Here is a 19991-nt window from a genome sequence, read left to right as displayed (position 1 = left end):
AATGAAACACACATTTCTTCTCCAAAAAAAACATGAACATTTTTTATTGATAAAGAACACAGGCTTTCTTCAGGCTATGGATCAGAGTGGAATGAATGAACTTGAAAAGTTAACTTGAGGCATTCTAGTATAGAGAGAGACCCCCACAGGTAAGAACTGAAGCCAACATTGTACTGTGGGGGGGGGGCTAAAGAAACTCTTGAATTAAATAGACAAGTGTTCTCCATATAGCCCAACAACGCCTCCCATTCAACACAATGTTTAACGTGATAACTGAACTCAATGGGCTCTATGCACACAGGATATTCTTCCTATTTCCTTCATAGGTGTTACTGATGATACCAATAGGCTTTAGTGTGCTGGTGGTTCTCAAACTTTTTTAATTTCAAGGACCCCCATAACTCTCAGAGTTACACACCCATACATACATACGGGGCCATTTCTGAGACTCAAGGACACTTTGAGACCCACTGGTGTATCAGAGTGTATCCAGTGAGCCAACATGACACAATAGCAGCACCCTGGCTCTGTTTGACCAGAATGGAACAGAGCCTTCATTAGCATCATCGGTGACACCTTGAGTTCTTTCCAAAATGGCGTGTGTGCATATAGCCCAAAAGAGAAAACAACAAGATGCCCTTCCACCTGTCCTAACTGCTTAAACTAACCCCCCGGACAAATCCCCCCCACACGACCACCCACCCTCCTCCTCATCCTCTCGCTACCCCGCCCCGCTACGCCTGAGGCTGAGGCTTGTACTGCTGATGCAACACGAGCACGTCCTCCTGGGAGACCCGGGTCCAGCCCTCACTGTGCACGTGGTAGAGGTTGACCTGGCCGCCGCTGTAGGCGTCGCGGTACGTGGCCTGGTAGATGGCGCGGCGGCCCAGCTCGCACGCCTCCTCCACCGTCAGCCCCTCCTCCTTCCGGAGGCCCGTGTCCACCACGCCGTAGGCGTACATGGAGCCCGAGCCCACGGCGAACAGGTCGCCGCACACACGGTTCCCCTCAGAGTCCACGTAGTACAGTCCTGTAGCAGAGAGAGAGAGAGAAGGATAGAGAGAAGGAGAGAGAGAGAAGGTACAACATGGTCAAAATGGTTGCAAAGCTAGTGGTTCCCCAAACGTTTTCATGTCCAAGACCCCTAAGTTGACACTAATTAGCTCCGCGGTCCCCCAATTAGAAGAGATACGCCAGGGACCCCCCATAAGACAAGATTTGTTCCGGCTGTAGCAGTGATTCTCAACCCGTTTAATTTCAAGGACCCCCCCAGTTTGACATGCATTAGTCTATATCTCTGGGACTCCGTTTTATATTGTAAAATCAATGTTAATTTAACTCTGAGAGTGTACAAATGGAACCCTAATGGGTCCATTTGGTTCCAAGGACACTTCAACACCAACTCTGGGGGAGCCCGGGATCGAAATGGGAACCTCGCGATTCCCATCAGACGCTCTTAACGGTCACTCTACCCCTGAGCCACTGCCGCTCCACGTGTCTGTGGGGGAAAAGAAAACTGGAAAAAACTGAGATGGCGTATATTTAAATGCCCTAGCACAGGACATGCACCACACACACAGACTTTTTATCTTCTTTTTTTAAAACAAACTCACGCACGAAGGACACACGTACATGTCCTCCAGAGGAAGAACACGAACAGCTGTATCCTCTCCTATAGCCCATTAAGACCTGGAGCGCAGATCTACAAGCTCGTAGTGCGGCACAGACGAGCTTGTAGATCTGCCATTTTTGAAAAATCATGAAAATGTGGCGCCAACCTTTGAATATATATTCTTTCACAGCGAACGTTTTTCACTCAATTATTTGCTTCTTGGGGGGGGGGGGGGGGGGGTCCCCTGGAACAAGATGGGGGTCCACAGCTGATAATTCTGGGTAATTTTAGCAAGTTTGAGCACCACGGCACGGATATGTTTTTCAGAAAACTGTCAGGATCTAGAAGACATTTTGTAGAATGTGGTGACTCGGGTCTCAATGTGCTATAGAGTGAAACAAGGCCGGGCCAGATATGAACAGCTGCCTCCTATCCTGAGTATAACGAGGCCGACGGTGCAGACCTGCTGACGAGGCGAGGCATGGACGGACGGACGGACGGGGGGCCCACTACTCGACTACTCGACACACTACAGCACCGGCCCCGGGGCCCTGCTCCAGGCCATATTGATCTGCTGCAAACACACCCCAAATTAACTATCGACCTGAAACCTGAGCCGAGGAGCAGGTGACCCTGCCTTGCCTTACACCTCGGGGGAAGGAAGGATGCTGAGGAAAACTCCACGGAATACAAGAACTCATCTCTCCTGACATTGCTACGGGTACACACACCAGTGCACACGCATGCATGCACACGCACAGTCACACACACACACACCAGTGCACACACCAGTGCACACACCAGTGCGCACGCACGCACGCACGCACGCACGCACGCACGCACGCACGCACGCACGCACGCACACGCACAGTCACACGCAGTGTTGTTTTTGGCAGAAAGTTCCTATTTTAGTTTTAGTCATAGTCTCTTGAATAGTTTATTTACTTTCAGGTCACATTTTAGTCACCTGGAATGCTTTAGTGTTAGTCTAGTCTTAGTCGACTAAATATCATAAGATTTTAGTCGTCTAAAAATGTATTCGTTGCAATGGCTGTTTTTACACAGCCGATCTACAAGCTCACAACGCGTCGACACGTTTTGAGCTTGTAGATCTGCTATTTTCAGCATGCAACCAATTGTAAAATGACTTATACTGGATTTCTTGTCCACTAGTCCCTTCCTAACATTTTAGTTTAGTTTTTATTTGACGACAAAAACAGTATATTTAGTCAGTTTTAGTCATCATGGCTTAGTTTTTATGTAGTTTGTCAGTGAAAAAAGGTAGTCAACAAACAGACACTTTTGAGACCCACTGGTGTAGCAGAGTGTTTCCAGTGAGCCAACATGACACAACAGCAGCACCCTGACTCTGTTTGACCAGAATGGAACATTAGCATCATCGGTGACACCTTGAGTTCTTTCCAAAATGGCGTGTGTGCATATAGCCCAATAGAGAAAACAACGAGATGCCCTTCCACCTGTCCTAACTGCTTAAACTAACCCCCCACCACCCACCCTCCTCCAAATCCTCTCGCTACCCGCCCCGCTACGCCTGAGGCTTGTACTGCAACACGAGCACATCCTCCTGGGAGACCCGGGTCCAGCCCTCGCTGTGCACGTGGTAGAGGTTGACCTGGCCGCCGCTGTAGGCGTCGCGGTACGTGGCCTACGTCATAGTATTAGTCGACGAAAACACACACCTGCCCTTACATTTACTAGAGCCTGACACCATGGCAGGTTTTGGGTCCAATTTAGATTTTCCTACAGATTACGGATGTTTCAACCGGAAAGAAAATTCTTTAAGTCAATTTGAGAGAAAAAAAACATAAATAAATTTTTTTTGAGAACATTTAACTTGTACAAAAGAATAAATAAAAGTAAACAACCTTTTGATAGATTTGATTTAGTATATAGAACATACTTTAATAAATATATGAAAAATGTATGTATTCAACTCTATATTATAGAATGAACAAGCAAAAGAATTACACACATACACAATGAACTTTAATTTATTTAACCACTTAAGCCCTATACAAAATTGTTCAAAAATAGCCTGTGTAGAGCTGCTATTTTTGAAACATTATAAAGCATTAAATATCAGGACATATCAGCTGCATAATTAAAAAGTAAAATAATGGACTCAGTGGTCAGTCAGGCTCTAATATTTAGAACTAGGCATGTAACGATTCACTCAACTCATGATACGATTCGTATCACGATATGAGGTTCACGATACGATTCTTCACGATATTAAAAAAATATATATATTTTAAAGAAAAAATTCTGTTTTTTTAATTTTATATAATTTATCTTCCCCTGAGATTTTTTGTTTAACTACATTGCAAAAAAAGTAGCATTACTTTTGACAGTGCAGAAACATAATTGCCTTCCTTGATGAGCATCAACGACCATCATCACCTGGGCACAGACACAGACACACACAGCTCCCCTCTACAGTGCTCTACTACTGAAAGTGATTATCATTCCTCTCCAAAAGCACTTGAATAAAAAAAGCACATATGGAATATGACTAAAGCTCACATTTCACATCACACACTAGCCTCCTCAAAAAAAAAATCTAATTTTTTAATTTCAATGAATCGATTCATATCGTCGGGATTAATATCGATATATCGTTACATGCCTATTTAGAACAGAACTTTCTTCATCGCCACATACATACAGTATCCTCCGGTCTGCAGTGGGCCATGCCTTGTGCACGCCATGCGTGCACGACATTTTGTTCCATGCCATGAGTGACTCACAACAAGAGCCCATTTGCAGGCCGACGCAGAGTGAGTGACTAGTGGCAGCCTGTGCACTCAGTCGCCCACAGCACAGCCTGCAGAGAGTGAATAGGCAGCACTGCGAAAAGGCATGCTTTTTCCAACCGCAGTCACAAGGCAAAGCCTGCAACAAAAGACACTCACTCATGGCCACACATGCAAACAGACAGACACACAGACACACACACACACACTCTCTCTCTCAACAGGTGGCCAAGCATTATACCAAGAAAAAATAATCCAATACGTCCCATAGCTTGCCGTGCTGTTCATTCGCATAGAACAGAAAAATCCCTTCGGAGGCCTTCAGATTGCACATCATACGTAGCACAGTTTCTCCACTCTAAGCCCAGAGGCAGTCTATTAAGAAAAAAAAGCCACTTGTTTTTCCTCTCCTTCCTCACTTTCAACTTGCGCCGCGTGTTGTTAGCTCAACATTATAATGGCTCAGCACTTGCCTGTACATGGGGGGGGGGGGGGGGTCCAAATATAGGTACCTGTCTTCTCCTCTTGAAAACCGTGAATGACTGGTTTAAGAACATAAACGGGCAGAGAGAGAGTGAGAGTTCTAAATGCAGGCTCTCGTGAGGAGTGGCATGGCTTCTGGTGGTGAGAGGAGGAGGATGAAGACTCTCCAGTTGGGGGGAGACGGGGGACGGGGAGGAACTAAGTGTAGTTGCGTGATGGAGCAAACCACGTATCCATCCATTCATCCATTCATTCGGCACACCTGGAGGTTTTGTAGAGCCCCAAAAGTGGACAGGCTTATATGCATTACAAAACGGATACATACACGGTAAAGTGGTCCTGCTAAGCAGGCTTATAGGCATTATTACACAACGGGCAGCGACAGAAGAGACGGATACATACAAGGTAAAGTGAACACATCAGCGAATACTTCAGGGGCTAGAAATCCACGAGGGCCGGGCCGGCGGCGCCCACATTAACCCATTTAGGCCTGACGTCGATATTTCAAAAATGTCTTCTAAATCCTGACAGTTTTCTGAAATACCCATGTTTCTGTATCAGTGGTGCTCAATATTTCATGTCAAGGACCCCAAAAAATATATGTAATTGACCGCCGACCTCCATCTGAAAATATGTTGTTCCAGGGAGCCCCCAGAAGCAAAGATTTGAGTTAAAAACGTTTGCTCTGAAAGAATATATATTCAAAGATTTGTGCCACATTTTCACGATTTAAAAAAATGAGCTTGTAGATCTGCTATTTTTCAATAGCTACATTTTAACAGTGTTTTAAACACCAAAAGGGTTCCCACCCAAAAGGTGTTAAAGCAGAGGTGACTTCATGGATGGCGGAACATTCTAGCAGTGGCAGGAAAAAAGGCTGCTTCCACTCCATCACAGTGGAGTGACAGGTGGTTTAACCCCTTCAGGACGGGAACGCCTTTTGGTGTTTTAAAAAAGCGTGATGTTTATACTTTAGCTATAGAAAAATAGCAGATCTACAAGCCCGTAGCACGGCACCGAAGTGCCGTGCTACAGGCTTGTAGATCTGCTATTTTTGAAAAATCGTGAAAATGTGGCGCACATCTTCGAATATATATTCTTTCAGAGCGAACGTTTTTTTTTTAAACTAAAATCCTTGCTTCTGGGGGGGTCCCTGGAAGAAATTTTTTAGATGGGGGGGGTCCGCGGCCAAATACAGATAATTCCAGGAGTCCTTGACGTGAAAAAGGTTGAGCACCACTGACATAAGTCCTAAATGGGTTAAGAGCCCCTTCCCTCCCCCTCCTTCCTCAAACATCAGCTTTCTGCGGCTGGCTGGCTGGCTGGCTGGCTCAGACCGGCTGGACTGACAGCTTTCAGAGCTAGGTGAGGCTCAGGGGGCAACGCATGGCTGGCTGGCATCAATAGGGGTCTGTGCCTGTCCTTCTCAGCACCACGACATACACACGCATCAATAGGGGTCTGTGCCTGTCCTTCTCAGCACCACGACATACACACGCATCAATAGGGGTCTGTGCCTGTCCTTCTCAGCACCACGACATACACACGCATCAATAGGGGTCTGTGCCTGTCCTTCTCAGCACCACGACATACACACGCATCAATAGGGGTCTGTGCCTGTCCTTCTCAGCACCACGACATACACACGCATCAATAGGGGTCTGTGCCTGTCCTTCTCAGCACCACGACATACACACGCATCAATAGGGGTCTGTGCCTGTCCTTCTCAGCACCACGACATACACACGCATCAATAGGGGTCTGTGCCTGTCCTTCTCAGCACCACGACATATACACGCTGCCGGCTCTGGAGTGAAAGCAAGGGAAGCAGTCTGTCTGAACACAGGAGGAGGAAAGAAATAACGGAGGGGGAAAAAAAGAAAGAAAACCTTGAACACATCAAGATGCCTGCCGTGCACGGCGTGCACCTGCCACGCCTGGTGGCAGGTGTTCATTGGCTTCACCAGGGAGCAGCGGTGACCTGTGTTTATCCACCATGCCTCGACCAACGATGTGGTCACGGCATGCCGCTGGAAGATTTGACCGCCATTATGTGTTACATTACACTCTTATGCTGACTTCTCTCTCCTCTTGGTAGGGCTACTGCTTCCCCTTTGGGGTCCCTACCTAAAGGGCCGCTTCACCCCTTTTGCAACCAGATCTTATTTTAACCCATTTGGCCTGACGTCGAAATAAAAAAAAGAAACATCCGCTCTGAATATATATCTATTCGAAGATTTGTGCCACATTTTTACGATTTTTCAAAAATAGCAGAACTACAAGTTCGCGCTATGAGCCTGTAGATCTGCTATTTTTCAATAGCTAAAGTATAACAGAATGCTTGAAACACCAAAAGGTGTTCACGCCCAAAATGGGTTAATGATGTTTAGGACTGGGGTTTTTGTATGTAATGTGTTTTCAGATATTTTAGTCACAACACCATGATCATGACCAAAATTTAAAAATGTGGTCTCACTTCCTTTCCTGGACTACAAGTCACACCTCCACGCAGCCTCCCCCCTCTCCACACGGAGAGGGCAGTGCACCAAAGCATTATGGGCATTGTAGGAATTCCGCAATCCAGTCAATCCAACACAGACTTCATCATTCTTCTGGCCATTTCAAATTATGCTACTGTCATCTACTACAAATACTATTAACATTGAGTGACTGCAGGTTTTTTCCAGCGTTGAAATCTCCCTTTAATCACATAATGCTATTTGACAGGCCAATTTTATGTCCTCACAATGTCAAGCGGCAGAGGGCACTGTCTGCACCACAAGTGCCCGACAGACACGCAGTCATCTCTGCCTCTCCCTCCACAGCCAAGTGCCTGACAGACTGACAGACACAGTCATCTCTGCCTCTCCCACCACAACCAAGTGCCTGACTGACACACAGTCATCTCTGCCTCTCCCACCACAGCCAAGTACCTGACAGACACAGTCATCTCTGCCTCTCCCACCACAGCCAAGTACCTGACAGACACAGTCATCTCTGCCTCTCCCTCCACAGCCAAGTGCCTGACAGACACACAGTCATCTCTGCCTCTCCCTCCACAGCCAAGTGCCTGACAGACTGACAGACACGCAGTCATCTCTGCCTCTCCCTCCACAGCCAAGTGCCTGACAGACTGACACACAGTCATCTCTGCCTCTCCCTCCACAGCCAAGTGCCTGACAGACTGACAGACACACAGTCATCTCTGCCTCTCCCACCACAGCCAAGTGCCTGACTGACACACAGTCATCTCTGCCTCTCCCTCCACAGCAAAGTGCCTGACAGACACAGTCATCTCTGCCTCTCCCTCCACAGCCAAGTGCCTGACAGACACAGTCATCTCTGCCTCTCCCTCCACAGCCAAGTGCCTGACAGACTGACAGACACACAGTCATCTCTGCCTCTCCCTCCACAGCCAAGTGCCTGACAGACAGTCATCTCTGCCTCTCCCTCCACAGCCAAGTGCCTGACAGACTGACAGACACACAGTCATCTCTGCCTCTCCCTCCACAGCAAAGTGCCTGACAGACTGACAGACACACAGTCATCTCTGCCTCTCCCTCCACAGCAAAGTGCCTGACAGACTGACAGACACACAGTCATCTCTGCCTCTCCCACCACAGCCAAGTGCCTGACTGACACACAGTCATCTCTGCCTCTCCCTCCACAGCAAAGTGCCTGACAGACACACAGTCATCTCTGCCTCTCCCACCACAGCCAAGTGCCTGACAGACTGACTGACACACAGTCATCTCTCACTCTCCCACCACAGCCAAGTTGATATTGGGCTGGCAGCCACTAACCGGGCCCTGATTACTAGTGTCATAGAATTTAACCCATTTAGGCCCGACGCCAAGATAAAAAAAACGTTCGCTCTGTAGTAGCGGCCTTCAGTCTCGAGAGACTATGGCACAATTTGTGCCGCATTTTTAAGATTTTTCAAAAATAGCAGACCTACAAGCTCGTAGCGAGCAACTCGGTGGCGCGCTACGAGCTTGTAGATCTGCTATTTTTCAATAGCTAAAGTATAACATAATGCTTAGTTAAAACACCAAAAGGGGTTTGCGTCCAGAATGGGTTAACGTTATTACTTAGAGCGATATTTGTCAGGCTCCTCAAAGCGTGCCCGTTATTAGATTTATATCTGGTGGTGCCACGTAAAGACACTCCATCAGGGGAAATAACTGCTCTTGACATGATTGTAGCTGCAGCTAATGAGCTTCTCTCTTTAATCCATGTAGGCCTGACGTCGAAATAAAAACAACGTTCGCTCTGAAAGAATATATATTCAAAGATTTGTGCCGCATTTTTACGATTTTTCAAAAATAGCAGGCCTACAAGTTCATAGCGCGCCACTCGGTGGCGCGCTATGAGCTTGTAGATCTGCTATTTTTCAACAGCTAAAGCATAACATAATGCTTAGAACACCAAAAGGGGTTCCCGCCCAAAATGGGTTAATCGCGATTGATTTCATTTACACGACATTTACCTCTCCATTCAATCACCGAGCGTCGTGGAGGCCAACGCAGGGCCTCGGCTCCATTTGAACCCATATATACTGGGATCATTATATCCCACGATTGATTGCCCAGGATTTAACACGTGTCATTTACGTCTTCTGGCAGTCCAGAGGGGCCGTGTTATTGTTCACTCAGGCCACGCTGGCGTCCCGAACAAAGCAGCCATCGATCACGGCGCGGGCGCCAGCATTATGCATGCGACCCAATTGTCCAGGGCTAAGACCCTACGTCCATCATCGCACACTCTCTCTCCCTCTCTCTCGCTGGCCCACGGTCCCAGACGCATCGATTTCCCATTACCGTGTCACAGTGGCAGCCTCTTTAACCCATTTTGGCCTGACCTCGAAATTTAAAAAAAAATATCTTCTAAATCCTCCAGTTTTCTGAAATAAATATTTTCACGATTTTTCAAAAATAGCAGACCTACAAGCTCGTAGCGTGCCACTCGGTGGCGCGCTATGAGCTTGTAGATCTGCTATTTTTCAATAGCTAAATTATAACAATGTTTAAAACACCAAAAGGGGTTCCCGCCCAAAATGGGTTAAGCACACCTCACGAGATGTACGGCCTCTGACTGCATGAAATCCAAAAATAAATAAAAATAAATAACAGCTCACGGTACAAAATGGCATTACCTTGTGAGAGGGCCTGTGATGCTGGTGCCATCTAGTGGGAGAACACCACAACTGCAGTCTACAGGACGATTCTACAAATGTCTTTTCTTAAGTAAATTCTCAAAATGCAGGGTTACGGTTTCCAAGTAATTGAAGTTCACACAATTGAAAAATATCAGATTTACAGGATCACAATGCACCATAATATAGATTTAGATAGTAGTCCAATTTAACCCATTTTGGGCAGGAACCCCTTTTGGTGTTAGCATTATGTTATGCTTTAAGCTATTGAAAAATAGCAGATCTACAAGCTCATAGCGCGCCACCGAGTGGCGCGCTACGAGCTTGTAGATCTGCTATTTTTTGAAAAATCGAAGAACGACTGACATAGAAACATAGCTTTTTCAGAAAACTGGATGTAGAAGACATTTTTAGAACATGAGTTAGACTTTAATATATTCGCGCCCCTCACTTCACACGGGTGTGATCTTTGGAACCCAATTTGAATTCCGCTTCCACTATTTGATCCAATAGTGTTAAAACAAATTTATACATGAAGGCACATCAAAAGGAGTTCACGAGTCAGTGGTTCTGAGCACACAGCAGACGGATATTGCAATTGTCTGGAGATAAAGCAGAATTATTTAAACCACTTTCAACACAAGAGTCCCTATTTTGTGCCATAATAGCAAAAGAAAAAGGCCAATCTGCAAGCTTACGACATGTTGTAGTCAGATATATAATTCTTTGTAAATGTTTTACTAGGGTTTTTAGTGATTAAAAGGCAGCTCAAATATTTGAAAAGTTGAAACTAAGGTCCGATGCGGTGCGACTGGCAGATGCTCCAGTTCAGGGGTTCTCAACGTTTTTGGCCGGGGACCCCCGGAAATGCTTTGGCAATGTCTCGGGACCCCCGCCCCCTCCCGACCCCCAATATAAATTGACTGCTACAATAACCTTAAACCATTTTGGGCGGGAACCCCTTTGTGTTTTAAGCATTATGTTATAATTTAGCTATTGAAAAATAGCAGACCTACAAGCTCGTAGCGCGCCACTCGGTGGCGCGCTATGAGCTTGTAGGTCTGCTATTTTTAGAAAATCGTGAAAATATATATATATATTTTTTTTGAAAATAATTTGGGGACCCCCTAAAATAATTTGGCGACCCCCCCGAGGGGTCGCGACCCACGGGTTGAGAACCCCTGCTCCAGTTTAATGAAACACTGACAAATGTTGATGTTCTTGTGGCTCCGTCAGTCGGTATGGCAACTAGAGTTGTTCCGATACTGCTATCGGTTACACTCGGGCCGATACCACCCTATATATCTATCTCTATCTATATCTAAATACTGCATTCTAACCACCCATTCATTGCAAATCCAAGAAATAAGGAAATATTTGTCATCAGGTGACCTGTTATGCTGCTTTTCGACTATAATTAAAGTAAAATGACATCTACGTTTCGATGCATTTCACAGGTTCTGGATTTTTTTTCAACATGCGCCGTTTCAGATAAGGTTCTCAAAACCTGATTTCGGAGGTTGTATTAACCCGCTATGAGCTTGTATACCTGCTATTTTTCAATAGCTAAAGCATAACATAATGCTAACAGGGGTTCCCACCCAAAATGGGTTAACAGCAGAAATGCCATTTTGTGCATTTTTAATCAAAGCCACTAAGCCAGCTTCCAAATGAATTTATGCTAAAACCGTTATATTGACATAACATTTTACTTCAGAGAACATTTAAGGTGAGAAATCGAGAGTGTAAATGTCCTTTTAGTAATGACCATTTGAAGGAGTTTTGTAACCACTAAAACCTTTTTAGTCTGCTCTGAAGAAGGCCGTTTGCCCAAACGCGTTAAGAGTGCCACTTGTTCCACTTAGTCGGTTTATGGGTTTTGTAAGCATTACTCTTAAAAGAAGCAGTGCAGTCAACAACCTCATCCAAGCATGTTTAAAGAGTATAAAACTGATTGATAACATTATAAGAAACTCTAATGCTTTTATGGGCCGAACTGCCATTCAATAATACCGGTCTGGCATGCCAATATTAGATAGACTTGTACAGTAGCCAATGGCTCATTAGCGACGGGTTTAAATTGAATTCTCATTAATTAAGCTGTAACTTTAGTTATAAAATAGGCCTACATAAGTAACAGTCATATGGCTTTGCATACTTTGCTGAGATTCAATCATAGCACCAGCATAATAATGGTGAAAATAAAATTTGTCAAATGCATCGACGGGGGATCAAAATCCAATTCATTCTGCCTGTATGTTTATGTTAAGATAGTAACCATATTAAGAAAATGTAAAGTCAAAGGTGTACCTTCAATATATTTTGGAAATATTATTGTATTGTAGATATCCGATCCCTGCCTACGCACCCATCTAAACTGATCACGTGTGCATAAGACCTTGCTTTGTCCTGGAAATGTGAAATTTCAAAGATAATTCACTCACTGTTCATGTTTTATTTTTGTATCATTACTAAATTATATTCACGCAAGCAGTCCATTTGTCATCCGTCTTTGGAATTGATCAGCTATTCCTGACATTATTGGGTGCTCTGCTGGCATTAAGGCTATCAAAATACCAGGAGATCAATTCTAGCACGTCTCAACAATAATAGAACAGAACAGGACAGGCGCATCCATCAACATCAACACCTGGTCAAAGCAAACATTGGCATCGTGCAACTGACGAGAATGCCAGTGATGTGCTGCTGTTTAACCCATTTCCACCTGGGGAGGATTCTACAAATGTCTTGTAAATTCTGACTGTTTTCTGAAAAAACCCATGTTTTTATGTCAGTGGTTCTCAACCATTTTCATGTCAAGGACCACCAATATTATATGTATTTGGCCGTCGACACCCATCTGAAAATATGTTGTTCCAGGGACCACCCCCCATCCAGAAGCAAAGATTTGAGTTAAAAACTTTGGCTCTGAAAGAATATATATATTCAAAGATTAGCGCCACCTTTTCACCATTTAAATGGTAAATGGTGCATTTATATAGCGCCTTTATCCAAGGCGCTTTACATAGATTGTGCATTACATTCACCCATTCACACACACATTCATACACCGATTGCGGCGGAAGCCATGCAAGGTACCAACCAGCACATCGGGAGCAATTTGGGGTTCAGTGTCTTGCCCAAGGACACTTCGACATGTAGCCAGGAGGAGCCGGGATTCGAACCGCCGACCCATGGATCATTGGACGACCTGCTCTACCTCTTGAGCCACAGTCGCCCCCACCATTTAAAAAAATAGCAGACCTACAAGCTATAAGCTTTTTTCAATAGCTAAAGTGGAACAGAATGGTTAAAACACCAAAAGGGGTTCCCGCCCGAAATGGGTTAAAGTTAAACAGAAAACACCTATATTATTTGATGACCTGAAGTAACCCAATAGGATATGACAGGCAGCTGATATAAGTGTACTGTAGAAGGAGCACAACGGGTTAAAATATAACAAAGGATCAGGCTTAAAACAGCCAAACCCAATCATTTAAAATACGCTTTGACTGCACCTGATATGAGAGAGCAAATCAGGACATCAATACAAATTAATGTAGCCTGAAAAGATGAATGCATAAGAAAGGTTGCTTTTCATACAGTATTTGCTAGAGGCTTTGCACATATTTTATTTAGGTGAAGCTAAAATATACTCGGTGGAGTGGGATTATATATATATATATATATATATATTTATATAGCGTAACATATATCATGTGCCAAACCTGGGTGATTATATTTTCAAATCTATATTTCTTTCTAAATATTGATATTAAATATAACTCTCGCTGTTAGAAAAGTGGTTGAGACCAAACAAACGGCTGTAATTATGAAAATATAACTCTTTCCTGTATGCTGTATTAAACAATTCATCATAATAAAAAAATGAATAAAATAAATCCCTATATTATTCTTTTAACGGAATCGTGTTCTCGTTTTTAATGTAGCCTTCAGTACTTGTCCTCGTTTTGTGTGCGTGGTGGTCCACATAATTTGCGTGAATTTGCATCAGCGGCCAGACACCGGGTGTATAAACATGACAAGCGGTTTGAAGTGCCCATGAGAAGCGTGCATGAGGGACTGTCTGAATGCAAATGAGGCAGCGTGCTCCGTTTCTCTCAGACTCCAATTCTCTGACAGCCATCTCCCAATGGAAAAGGATCTTTGTAGGCATTCGTTTCCGTAATTGGGTTCTCTTTATCTACTTTCAGGACTTGTCCCAAGTAATGGTCCAACAAAAGAAAAGTCCTGGGGGAATGACTGTACACGTGTTATTAATATATACATATACACATTTCATTTACCTGGCCCTCTCTTGTCCCAGCCACACACCATGGTCCCCATGCTGAGGCCCATGCCTTTGTACTGGTAGACCATGTTAGCCAGCAACTTGGAGGCCGCCGCGACCGAGATGCGTTCCTTGTTGCGAAGCTCGTAGATGCGACACTGGCGAGCCAGCAGGCGCTCCCAGAAGCTGCAGTCGGCGGCGCCTCCGGCCATGGTGCCCAGGAGGTAGGGGTTGATTTCAATGACCTTCTTCACCGTCTGAGAGGCGATGTAGGAGCCGGCCGTGGCCCTGGAGTCCACGGCGACAATAACACCATGCTGGAACTGAGACACACATACAGAATAGTGGTTGGTAAACAGACAGGAGCTGAATATTTTGGTTATGTTGGTAAATTTGATGCCCAGGACGTCCACACACATCTTATCATATAAAACCACTGAGATGTGCCTGAGACATCTTCAGGTCTTTATCGATATTTTTTTTTAAAAGCCCCTCCCAACCTGTTTTGAGTGCGCACCCATTTAATACGGCCCGACAAAACTCCCTATTTTCTCTGAATCTACGCTACTTCCGTGCAGATTGATCAGAACGCCGATGTTCTGTTCTAATTTCTGACTTCATGCATCTCGAGTCGGTTACAATATTAATGATTCTAAAGGGAGATCAGACTTACTAGAGCGATGTAATGGAAGATTTCGCTTCACGTTGTTTTGGGGGGGAAAGGGAAGGCGGGCGTTTTCAGTTCATAAAATAAGTTACACTAATTAGGTGTGGGGGCCGGGGGTCCCAGTTTGTCTGATGCATCATGCAAGAAGGGGGCTCCAGTAAAACAAGGTTGGAAAGCACTGGTATACTGTATTGTTACGATACAATTCATTGACTGCTGATACTTGTCAGGTGGTCCAGCCGTCAATGAAGTTTGAAGCTGCGATCCTTAAGAGGCTATCGTATCTCTAAGTAAGTTGCAATTCCTTCCGATGAATGACAGTCCCATTCATGAGACCGAAAAGTCCCATCTGATTGTACTGAACTGCTATAAACTCAACAATATTGCACCTCTATGGACAGCTTGGGTTATCATCTTTAGTCTCTTACAAACTTTGTTTTCTTTTTAATCCACCGTTGACAGTGATGCAAATAGAGGTTATGCGCGTAGCCTGGAACTCACCTATGCTTTTTATGGCATAGGCAGCTCCCGGCAGGATCCGCCGGGAGAAACTATGCGCAGCTGCGCGACACGAGACTAATTACTTAAGAGCGACAGAGAGAGAGAGGAGTGTGTGTGTACGTGTGCGTGTGTGTCAATTTAACAAAGGTGAAGACGATCATAAATCAGCAGAGAGTGAGCGATGTCTGCGCTACTCTATGACGAATTGAAGTGGACTCGGACCCAGACTTTTTTTTCTCCCTGGAAAAAGAAAACGTCTGGGTTTCCGAGGCTAGTATGCGCGTGACATCATCATACCCGGAAGTTATGCGGGAACGCCTACTGAGTGGCAAAAAACTACTTTTCTGGCCTTGACAGCCCATACATCCAAACAGAAAAGTCCAATCCGATTGCATTAAACGACGTTAAACTCACTTTGCCACTCGATTTGCCACTCACTTTATGCATGCGCATACCCTCTCTATAGCCTACGTCCTTAGACTCACTAAATTGAGAAAGGACGCAATCATGTCACCCTGGGTCCCATTACATTGAAAAGCTATTTATATCACTGTTGACATATTATGAGCAACCTTCTTTCTGTGAGAGTCCTCATTTTAAATCCCTCAATGCCCTGCGGGCGGTACCACCCGTTTCAACAGGGACAACGTTGAATGACACCCTAACTCTCTTAAACCAGAATGGAACAGAGCCTCCCTTCATTAGTATCAGCGGTAGCACCTACATAGCGCAGATCATAGCGTTCATAGCTCGGGCACTCGGTGCCGTGCTATGAACTTGTAGGTCTGCTATTTTTGAAAAATCGTGAAAATTTGCCTCAAATCTTTGAATATATATAATTACAGAGTGAACATTTTAACTCAAATCTTTGCTTCTGGGGAGGTCCCTGGAACAACATATTTTCAGATGTGGGGCGGTGGCCAATTACATATATTTTTGGGGGTCCTTGACATGCACCACTGATACAGAAACATGAGATTTTTCAGAAAACTGTCAGGATTTTGAAGACATTTTTTTTTAATTTCGACAGGCCAAAATGGGCTAGTGAGTCGAAAATTATCAATGTCAGAGAAGTAGACCACATCCAACTACTGCAGTAGTCTGTTTTAGTCACCCTGATGTGATGAAGGCATTGTTGCTGCAACACATAGTTGTATTTTTGAGGGGTGCTAGCCCCTCCTATATACACAACTTTAATGTTTGTGCTGTCTGAACAAACATTAAAAATCACACCCTTGTGAAGTGAGTGGTGCACCTCCGTGTGGGGGTCCACGGAAGTTCCTGGTTCCGGCGAGCCGCCCGCGTCCACAATGGTTGAGAAATTACAGTTACCGTGTGGGGGTCCCCAGGGGGTCCCTCTACTGTACTGTAACACCCCAACTCATCATACAGGTAGTGTGTGTTAGTGTGTGTGTGTGTGTGTGTGTGGATGCGCAACAGTGACACTTGGTTGTGAATCCAACCAAAATATATTTTCGTGCTCGGACACAGCCAGCCAGCTTTCGTGCTCGGACACAGCCAGGGACAGACCCAGGGAGGCAGGGACACACATAGCTGTCTATAGGAGTGCTTACACCACTCAAAAATGCCACCGACAATGAACGGAGAACTAATGTCTTTAAATGGAGAATTTACGTCATATGTGTCTGAGCAAATCGGCATATGTATGTCGTTGGGAACCCTTGGCCAATAAGGGACCACCATTCTTGATGATGATGTAAATTTTTGCTATGCATTATCGATACGAGTGCCTTGGTCTCATCCCTTTTAACGCATCAATTTGTACCAAAGAGCACCTCGTTGGGGATTTTTACTCCAGCCAAACATATTTTTTTCCAAATGCAGTAGTATTGTGTTATATCATGTGTTAAGATATAACATACAGATTTGCTAAAATAACATGTTATTCGTTATCATAAATTCCGGATTGTAGCTTACACGAGAAGTTTTCAGTTCATAGTGATGACAGCGTGATTTGTTGGATTTAATAGCAAACCTATGTTTGTGTTTACCACAAACTACCAAGTACCAAATTTAACACACTGACGTAGACAGCAAGTATCATGATCGCACACATACTTAGTTTATTTACTTGTATACATCAGTAGTTCCCATTCCCAAAGTGGGGTCCGGGGACCCCCAGGGGTCATTGAGGGAGTTCCAGGGGGTCCCCAGCTAAATTATAGTTTGGAACCAAATGGACCCTTATGGCTTATGGGGTCTGTAACTCTGAGAGTGTACAATTGGAACCAAATGGACCCGTTAGGTCTCAAAGTTAAATTAACATTGATTTTACAATATAACTTGGGGGTCCCAGAGATAGATGGGGGGGGGGGGGGGGGGGTCCATGACATTAATATGTTTCGGAATCACTGCTAGCTGCTACTGCTAGAGCCGTACATATTCTCCCTTATCGCAGTTATCGGGGTCACTGGCATATGTTTTCAAATGGGGGGTCCGTGGCATAATAAATGTTGATTTGGGGGTCCTTTGGGAACCACTGTGCTATATTAGCTTGCTTTACCTTGAATGCTAGCGTGGTGGTCCCATGGAGGAACTCTATTTTCCTCTCGATTCCCTCTCCGTCCGACGAGTTGAGAGAAGTCTGAACCGCGAAGCTGAGCTCTTCTCCCAGCGACGCTCTCACGTCGCTCTTCCCGAGTCCAAGGCCGAAACCGAACGGTTTATGGTTATCAAATGAAAAATCCGCATAATCACTCCTCAACACACTAGCGAGCGCCATCTTGGTTTGATGATGATGATGATGACGGATGACACGCTTCCGCCTGTTTATATTAATATGTACAATTCGATGAATCATGCTGGTAAAACTACACAGCGCCCTCTGTCGTTTCGGTAGATTGTGACAGGTATTTACAGTACAGTTCAAACAATTAAAGTACAGGACAATGCTGCAAAATCTGCTAAGAGGATAAAACCAGAAAAAAGCACTAAAACTTGTTTACCTAAAGGTCCTCCATGTTCAATTCATCAATCCAGCCCTGAATACATACATACATACATACATACAAAAAAAAGTTCTGAAATGAAAATTCAGTGTCAGGCTAACAAATGTACTGTATGCAAAACACTAAATCATCATATAGGCTACACGGTTAGAAAAAAAGGAAAACATGTACAGTACTAGAAATAAAGAGGGGGGGGGGGGGTCCGGGGGGGCTTTTTTTTACAGGGCCAGTTTCGAACTGCAGCCGCCTGTATAAGTGCTCTTTGAGAGCTAGGGATTCACATTTCTTAATGGCTGTTGGTAGGGCGTTCCACATTTTAGTGGCATAGGAGCTAAATTAATTTAACCCCTTGTTTGAGCCGGATCTGGGTTGAACATGGTTTGTGGAACTCCCTCTGGTGTTGTTTTGTTTGTGATTTTGACATGGGTTTATGGGTACATCATGGTATGGTGGGTAGGGAATCTTGTAGCCCAGGCCCATTGCAAGTAGCTATTACAACCTAATCAAATGAGCGGGCTGCGCGAGTGAGGTGGGTTCTGAGAGTTAGGCCACGTAGTAGCCTGACCAGTTTGTTTTGGGATGTTTGGGGCCTTTGAGGTTCTGTGGTATAGGTCTGCAAAGAATTGTTTTTTGACCAGTGCGAAGATCCTGTACAGTGTAGAGGAATGTTCTTTGGCCAGTCTTCTATTCAGCTTTTCTACCCCCCCCCCCCCTCTCACACACACACACGCACACGCACATGCACACGCACACGCACACGCACACGCACACACACACACACACACACACACACACACACACACACACATGATGGGTATTTTCTTACATTATGATTTATTGTTTCATATTTTATTTACCTTGTAAATCTTCTTGTATCTGGTGAACAGGACTGCCCTGTCACACAGTGATGTCATATCAATATCTGCGTGTGTATTAATTCCACTATCAGCTGTCGCCCACTCCAGATTGTCATTGTCATTATACCAAAAGGGAAATAAGATGAAATATGGAAACATGGAAAACAACACGACAACAACCTTGCTCTTAAAGATGAGGATAAACATACACTCTCACCCTATGAGATAAATGGACAACAACAGAATCCTAATCACGGAACGTGATTAAAGTCGAAAACAGGATTCAGACCATCGGACGCCCATGACAGCCTGATGACATCTTACACTGATGGGACCTTTCAACCTATTGAAATGTGACAGCTGAATCCTAATCAATGACATGTTTTTCAGTATATATGTTTGTGCAAAATGATATGATGACATTCAGAGCACTTAGGAGAATTCTCTCTCCTCTATCCTTTACCGTTGTACACGCTCTGAATCTGAAGAAAGAAACTAAAGAAATCTGAGAAATACTTTAAGAACTTGTGTCTTGTGTCAAAAAAATCCTTTCAGGTTTTTTACATTACTCTAAGTTCATCTTTTGGGTTTTGATACTTGGTGTTCTCCCTTTTCCAGTGAAGTCTTATAAGGTCGAGGTATTTGCTCTCTTGGCTATTTCCATAGCCTCAGCTATAAATCG

General features: G+C 44.5%; 1 protein-coding gene across 1 annotated transcript; it reads right to left on the bottom strand.

Moving 5' to 3' along the window:
- LOC306921142 (proteasome subunit beta type-5-like) lies at positions 1-18244 on the bottom strand. The gene is made up of 3 exons (XM_079498253.1): positions 18008-18244; positions 14332-14638; positions 1-1030 (listed from the first exon to the last, which is right to left on the bottom strand). The coding sequence occupies exons 1-3, from the start codon at positions 18224-18226 to the stop codon at positions 735-737; spliced, it is 822 nt and encodes a 273-aa protein (XP_079354379.1). The 5' UTR covers positions 18227-18244; the 3' UTR covers positions 1-734.
- Between the last annotated feature and the right edge of the window lie 1747 nt (positions 18245-19991).

Source organism: Electrona antarctica, assembly GCF_951216825.1.
Source record: "Electrona antarctica genome assembly, chromosome: 1".
NCBI lineage: Eukaryota > Metazoa > Chordata > Actinopteri > Myctophiformes > Myctophidae > Electrona > Electrona antarctica.
The sequence above is the reverse complement of the archived record's forward strand: the minus strand, read 5'-3'. Positions and strand labels throughout refer to the sequence as shown.